This window comes from Chenopodium album, chromosome 3, assembly GCF_948465745.1.
Source record: "Chenopodium album chromosome 3, dcCheAlbu1.1, whole genome shotgun sequence".
Classification (NCBI taxonomy): Eukaryota; Viridiplantae; Streptophyta; class Magnoliopsida; order Caryophyllales; family Amaranthaceae; genus Chenopodium; species Chenopodium album.
In genome coordinates this window covers 73,142,055-73,148,741 of record NC_137836.1, presented here as the reverse complement: position 1 = coordinate 73,148,741, position 6,687 = coordinate 73,142,055, and the positions used below count along the sequence as shown (strand labels likewise).

At 34.8% G+C, this 6,687-nt stretch overlaps 1 protein-coding gene across 5 annotated transcripts; it reads right to left on the bottom strand.

Moving 5' to 3' along the window:
- Window positions 1-463: 463 nt before the first annotated feature.
- Window positions 464-4,665, bottom strand: LOC145624169 (uncharacterized). 5 transcript variants are annotated; one of them, XR_014110389.1, is made up of 6 exons: window positions 3,895-4,074; window positions 3,723-3,804; window positions 2,570-2,733; window positions 1,216-1,310; window positions 1,004-1,125; window positions 464-698 (listed from the first exon to the last, which is right to left on the bottom strand). XR_014110389.1 is itself a non-coding variant. In XM_081677137.1 (6 exons), the coding sequence occupies exons 1-4, from the start codon at window positions 4,519-4,521 to the stop codon at window positions 1,295-1,297; spliced, it is 360 nt and encodes a 119-aa protein (XP_081533263.1). In that variant the 5' UTR covers window positions 4,522-4,665; the 3' UTR covers window positions 464-762; window positions 1,004-1,125; window positions 1,216-1,294. The 5 variants fall into 5 exon arrangements, 3 of the variants coding, with proteins under 3 accessions (XP_081533263.1, XP_081533262.1, XP_081533264.1); XM_081677137.1 differs by lacking the exon at window positions 3,895-4,074 and adding an exon at window positions 4,424-4,665 and having other exon boundaries at window positions 464-762; XM_081677136.1 differs by lacking the exon at window positions 3,895-4,074 and adding an exon at window positions 4,424-4,665.
- Between the last annotated feature and the right edge of the window lie 2,022 nt (window positions 4,666-6,687).

Genomic DNA, 6,687 nt, shown 5'->3' with positions numbered 1-6,687 from the left:
CCTTCTAATATCATGTTAATATCCTGTTAGGGCTATATATTTGATCTTTGATGTTTAGTGACTTGCTAGGGTTTGTTATTAATCTTGTTAGTATCATGCGTAGGATCTTGTTATTATTATGCTTTAACATGATTATGCACTAGTAGAAAAAAGCATTTGGCCACCGGTTCAAAACCCCCCTATGCCACCAGTTTTGAACCGATGGACATTTGGGGGGTGGCAATAGTCTGATGCAAAGTCACCGGTTCAAAATCGGTGGCAAAAACAAGTATGGCCACCAGTTAACCGATGGCAATATATATTTTTGCCACCGGTTAACCAGTGGCAATAACTTTTCCCGATTTTTTTTATAGGGTTATTGGCACCGGTTCCTGTTCAAAACCGGTGCCAATAATGGCAAAAAAAAAATAAATATTTTTTTTTTTGCATTTTTTTTACTTAAATTGATAAATAAACACTAATATATATATAAAGTTACATATTTTCATAAAAAAATGATGTAATATTACTATTTTTGTCTAAAAATTTAAAATAAATTACAAGGTAAAAAAAATATGCAGCTACACAGTAGCAGAAGTGATGAACAGCAGCAGCAGCGCATATAAGGAGCAGCACGCCAGCACAGAAGCGGAACACCAGCACAGAAGCAGCCCCATATCTTAGTTTAACAAATTTTTGCATTATTCCTACATGATCTTCTGAAATCCACAATAGAAGAACATTATCGGTATCAGCTTTTTCAGTGATTTTGAAGCGCCAAAACTAAAAACATATAATACAGTATGTCAGTATATGAGCAAAGCAACTACTGGCTTAAGGATATTAATAAAAAAAGTCTTCATGTAAAATCCTAGACAAGTAGACATGCATAGCTCCTAAACATTTACATACTTTATATACAAGTATGAGACTATGACTCTATGAATATTGCTTTTGTCCATCTCATACACTTCCAAAAGAAAATTGCAATTCATCATTCAAGAGGCAAGAATTTGAATTTTACCAGTATGCTTTGTGGCTACAGGTAAGTGAACTAGGTACAAATCCATATATATAATCAAGTCGAAGTTGCTTCAAACTGTCTTTGCACGCTTCATGTACATGTCCATGGTCAGAGCTCCACAGCTGCAATAGGATTATACATGATAAGTGAGTGTAAATGTCATCTAATGATCAAAGTTCCTCCCAAAATAAGAAATTTTGTCCTCACTTAACCTTAGTGGTTATGAAAAGATCCTCCCTTTTGACAAGCCCAACTTGAATTGCTTCAGCAAGTGCCTCCCCAACCTCAGCTTCATTCTAGTAAAAAGCTACAAGAATCGTACCCGATTACACATCGTAATTTTATCACCAAAGACAGTAAGATAATAGTACATTGTAATGAACATGAGAGTTTTCTACTTGTCATTCTAAGGCTTGTGCTTGTGCATGTACATGGATCTGGAATAAAACAACCCTAGACTTTGTGAACTTAATAGTCATTTTGAAACAAGAAACAGAACCATAATCACACAACAGCATCACCTGGTCAAAGCTCAGAATGAGGGATGATCAGAATAGTCAGTTTGTAAAATCCTTTTTTTTTTTAATCATATCTCATCTACTCTTTAAATTCAAACAATCAATCATAGATTCCAGTTCATGAGCAATGCCTAGCAAAGTGGTGCAGTGGTGCACAGCTTAGTGCCTTAGTACATTACGGTCTCAGACCAAGCTTGAGCTTGACACGAGCTCACTAAATTCAGATTTTGACCGAGCTGATTTGGTAGCTAGCAATCAGGCAAGGGTTATTATCAATCCTATACTAACAACTTGCACAGAAACAAATATTTCCCAAAGTGTAACAATGGACATACACATGCACAATTGAATCAGAAATAGACTAAAACATTAATTCTTTTTAAATAGCTGCCAATCATGACATGTTATAGCAATGTAAAAACTCCTGTAAAGATTATCGCTAGGCAGTAGTAAGCAAAACAGCACAGCAAATTTCTCTTTAAAAATTCTTTTCACGAGAAGACGTCAGTCAAAAACTATCTATACAACATTTACATAGATTCACACAAATTACAATTGAGTCATACCGGCTTACCCTATTACAATGAGTGTAGTTGAATTGGATATAAGAAATATTTTTTCCTTTCAAAGGTTAGACATATACAGAGTAAAAGAGCAATTAAATAAGAAAATTGTCGCATTCAAGTTGTTCTTTTTGTATTTTTTTTAGGTAAAAGCATTCAAGTTGTTCTTAAATACCTCTCTAGATGTCTTTATAATGGTGAAGGGATTCAATCTCATGTTTTTAAGATTTATCCCTGAAGACTTTAATCAACTAAATTAGTTGATTGTCCACGTGACCACATTAGTTGTCACTAATCACATTATCCGAAAACTTTCAACCCTTTATAGGAGTAATGACATGATTTTACATGAGTGCCCTTTATATATAATGGATGCGTTGATTTTATCATATTATTCTTAGTGGTGATGCACTAATGATAAAGCCAATCATAGAAACTAATAATAACAAAAACAGCCATCACAACCAAATTTAGAATTAATAAACCTGTTGCGGCACTCGTGTAAATCTACGTATTGTCCGAAGCATTCTTCACCACTGAAGGGTATCTTCATGTTTTGTAAATTAGCCAACATATCTTCGTAGTGCTCACCATCACGGACCACCGCGGAAGCCGCCTTGGGGTTTTGATGGCCGGATTCTTGTATCACCTTTAACATGTCGTAAAAATCGTCAAACACCTTACTATTATTACTATTAGTATTGTAAACATCCATCGTAACAAATTTTCCTTGACAACTTTTTAATTCGTCTCTCAAATTTAATTGATTTTTTTCTTTCAAATCAATGTTTCTCTCGTAAACTAAGACAGGCTAATAAAAGACAAGCTAATCACATATACTTATAAGTGAGGAACCGACCTAAGTTTATACACAGTAGCTTGATCATCACGGAAAAATCCAACATAAGTGCAATTTTACAAACCTGAAGTAAAGACTAAATTTAGGGGCTTTTTCCTCCAATAGTTGAAAATTATATTTCAATAACTACTTTACGCCATTAAGAATGGAATCAATGATGTATTAGCTAGGTTGTAAAAAAATTACTCCATAATTTACCATATTTTCAATTAATTATACCGAACATCTACATTAAAACTTTGCAAAGTATTAACAATTAATATGTAATTAATTAATGTGAGAGGAATGTAGTGGACTATTGAGCATTTGTATGTAGCATGGGACAAACTCAAATCAAATAAACGACTTAACAAGAACAATGGAATAAAATTAAAGGACGAATACAGTAATATATGCAACATACACTAAGGTCCAAAGTCATTGGACCAGAACAATCAGAAATTAACAATGAAAAAAAAAACAAAATTGAAACTAAACCATATAAAGATAGATCTTCAGCAAACGAGCAATCAAAAATTGAATCGCAATCAGAAATCACAATCAACATCAAAAGCATCATCCATCACTTCTCCAAGAACAAGTCCACCCATTGCTCCTCTTAACAGACCAGCTCCCAATCTCATTCCCATTCCACCACCCTCAATTAACACACCAAGAACAAATAAGTGGAATAGCCTATAATTTGAGCAAAAATGATGCATCTATGAAGCTTGAGAAATAAACATATGCGTAGTACATAAATTCAAATGCTGGAAGATAGAGCTAAACTCAGAAATTACCAAAAGCAACCATTGCTTTAGGACCCAACTCTTCAAAAAACTCAGCTTCTGAACCCTTTTCAAGGACAGTGTGACAATACCTCTGAAACAAGAAGTAAACAAATGCTTTCCCATTAATACAATTAATTTGATTATCCAAATCCCTATAAAAACTAAATTATGTGATTCATACCACGATTTAGATATTCAAGGTCGAGGCAGAACAGGGAAAGGAATGGAGACTTTGAATTTTTGATTCACAGAACAGCCCCCACAGCCACCACGCCTAACCAACTAACCCGCCTTAACCACCACATGCACCACCTAAACCCACCAGATCCACCACCTTAACCCACCCCAAACCGAACCCACACACCAGACCGACCACCTTGACCCACCCTAAGTCCCTAACCCAAACCCACACACCAAACCGACCACCTTAACCCACCCTAACCCGAACCCACCTTAACCAACCTAACCCGAACCCACCCAACTAACCAAAATTATCACCTAAACCCACCTAATCCGAACCAAAACACCTTAAACCACCCAACTAACCCAGATCTATCACCCATCTTAATAGAAACCCAGAAAAACCCAGAAACCCTAGATCTCAGTTGATAGAATCAAAACATATAACACTAATAAAATTAGGGGAAAACACGAAAAATAAAAATCGATTAATCAAAAGTGCACAATTAAAAGGAAATAATAGAATATACTTGGTTTCTGGGGTTCGCCATCTTCGAATTAGGAGAATAGAATCGTCGTCAAATTCATCAAAGGAAGAGGAGGTGGAAGAGCAAGGAGAAGACGCCATTGATGAGAAACAATGGAGGTTAGTGAAGGTAATAAAAATGGTGCAAAGAGAGAAAGAGAGTAGTGGTTTGATCTGGTTTTGCCATTGAGGAGAGAGGAGAGACTGAGAGACTGAGAGAGAGGACGAGAAGGAAAGAGAAAGAAAAAATAGGGGAAAGAGGGAGAAATAAGAGGGGTAGGGCTGCAGGAGTTAGGTTTAACACAGCTAATTCCCACCGGTTCAAACCGGTGGCCTTTATCACATATGCCACCGGTTTGGTTTGAACCGGTGGCAATTTAAAAAAGCCTATTCCCGCCCATTTTTTCCCCACCGGTTTTTAAAAACCGGTGGACATGGCTCGGTGCCTTTTTGTATTTTTCTAATAGTGATGATAAATATGATTATTTTAATTATGATTATTATTTTTATAATTGTTAATTATTGTTATGATTATTATGTTGCTTGATGCTTATTATTATTTATTGCTTGATCACTCTTTTTATGCATGCTTAAAGGGAATTTGTACTTGTAATCACGCTTAATAAGCATATTAATAATCTTGTTTTGGGTTAACATGATTATAATTCAAGTGATCGCCAATAATAGTTTTATTTGTGCATTAATATTCAGTCAACATAGATAAACATGTTTAGGGTTAAACCTATTGATTGCATGTTAGTCAGAAAGCGCACATGAATACGATCAGAATAAAGTAGAGGCCTATTATTATGGCAGGTTCAATCTCTTTTAGATTGGATTTGTACCTTCATCCCCGAACTACAAGTTATGGTTCCAGACCTATTGGAGTTGACGATCTCCTGGATCGTTAAGGGGTGTATTCTTCACCTCGTGAACGGTTTACAAGTTCCTAAAACTTGTTGGCGACTCTTTTGCTCTATCTTCTTTCCCTTTGGACGCCACCGTGCTTTAGTGTATGATCACAGTGGGGTTCAAGTTTGGGGTAATGCTTGAAATATTCCCTACACATAGTCACATTTTTAAAAATTTGTGTGATCTTTAATGTTATTATGAACTTAAAATACAACATCATGTTGAATAGTGACCTAATTTTAACATAGTGATCTTTATTATTCATATTGACCATTATATTAAAAATTTCATTAAAAAATTAATCTCTTATAAATTTTATAATGTCACACTAACTTTTTTTTTCAACATAATAACCTTTATATTTATTTAGTAACCTTTTTTTTATTAATAAAACAATCATATTGTCACTAATGTTGATGGTTTATAATAAATTAGTGTGAACCAAGTTCATTTAAAAATTTGTACTACTTTCTCACTCTATTTTCTATTTCTAAAAAGTACACGCTCTCCACTTTCTCTCTTTTGAAAGTATGTTTTCTTCACACTTTAATTACTTCTTATAAGTACTTTTCATCTTTAGAGTTTGGGATTTTTTTTTTTTTTTTTTTTTCACCTGTACATAGTAATTTGAAATATAACCCACCTAATCCACCTATCTATATATATATATATATATATATATATATATATATATATATATATATATATATATATATGTTGTTATTTGTCGCTCCCATTTTACCGGGTAACGCTCCCTTTTTTTCTTGAAATTCCAATTTTACCCCTAATATATAAATACGGTTTTTTCCTTCCCGACCAACATTTCTCACTTCTTTACTTCTCTCTCTAACTCTCTTACTCTCAACTCTCTTACTCTCTAACTCTCTAAAACTATTTTTTTCTTTTTTTTTTTAATAAAATTCAAAAATTGTTCTTCATTTTTTTAAAAAACAACAATCATCATAAACACAAAATAAAATGGGTGATTCGAGGCGGATTAGGCTGAGATTTGGAGGGAGGACCTTCGACGGCGCTGGTGGCAGCGGCGGAGGCGGCGGCGATGGTAGAGACGAGGTATATTTTTTTTTTTAATTTCGGATCCAGGAACTTCCGCCCAAAATTTCCGGAAGTTCCACGGAGGATCGGCCTGGAATTTCCGGATCCTCCATGGAACATCCGGAAATTTTGGGCGGAAGTGACATCCGCCCAGAATTTTCGGATGTTCCATGGAGGATCCGGAAATTCCAGGCGGATCCTCCATGGAACTTCCGGAAACTTTGGGCGGAAGTTCCATTTTTTTTTATTTTTTTTTTTTTTTTGGCCCGTTAATAAAATTGTTAATTTTATTTTTTTTTC

Coding starts and splice junctions, on each gene's coding strand:
- LOC145624169 (XM_081677137.1), bottom strand. CDS start 4,521: ATGGCGTCTTCTCCTTGCTCTTCCACCTCCTCTTCCTTTGATGAATTT. Junction 3,805..4,423: donor TGGCGAACCCCAGAAACCAA/GTATATTCTATT, acceptor TTCTTGTTTCAG/AGGTATTGTCACACTGTCCT. Junction 2,734..3,722: donor TAAAGCAATGGTTGCTTTTG/GTAATTTCTGAG, acceptor GACATGTTAAAG/GTGATACAAGAATCCGGCCA.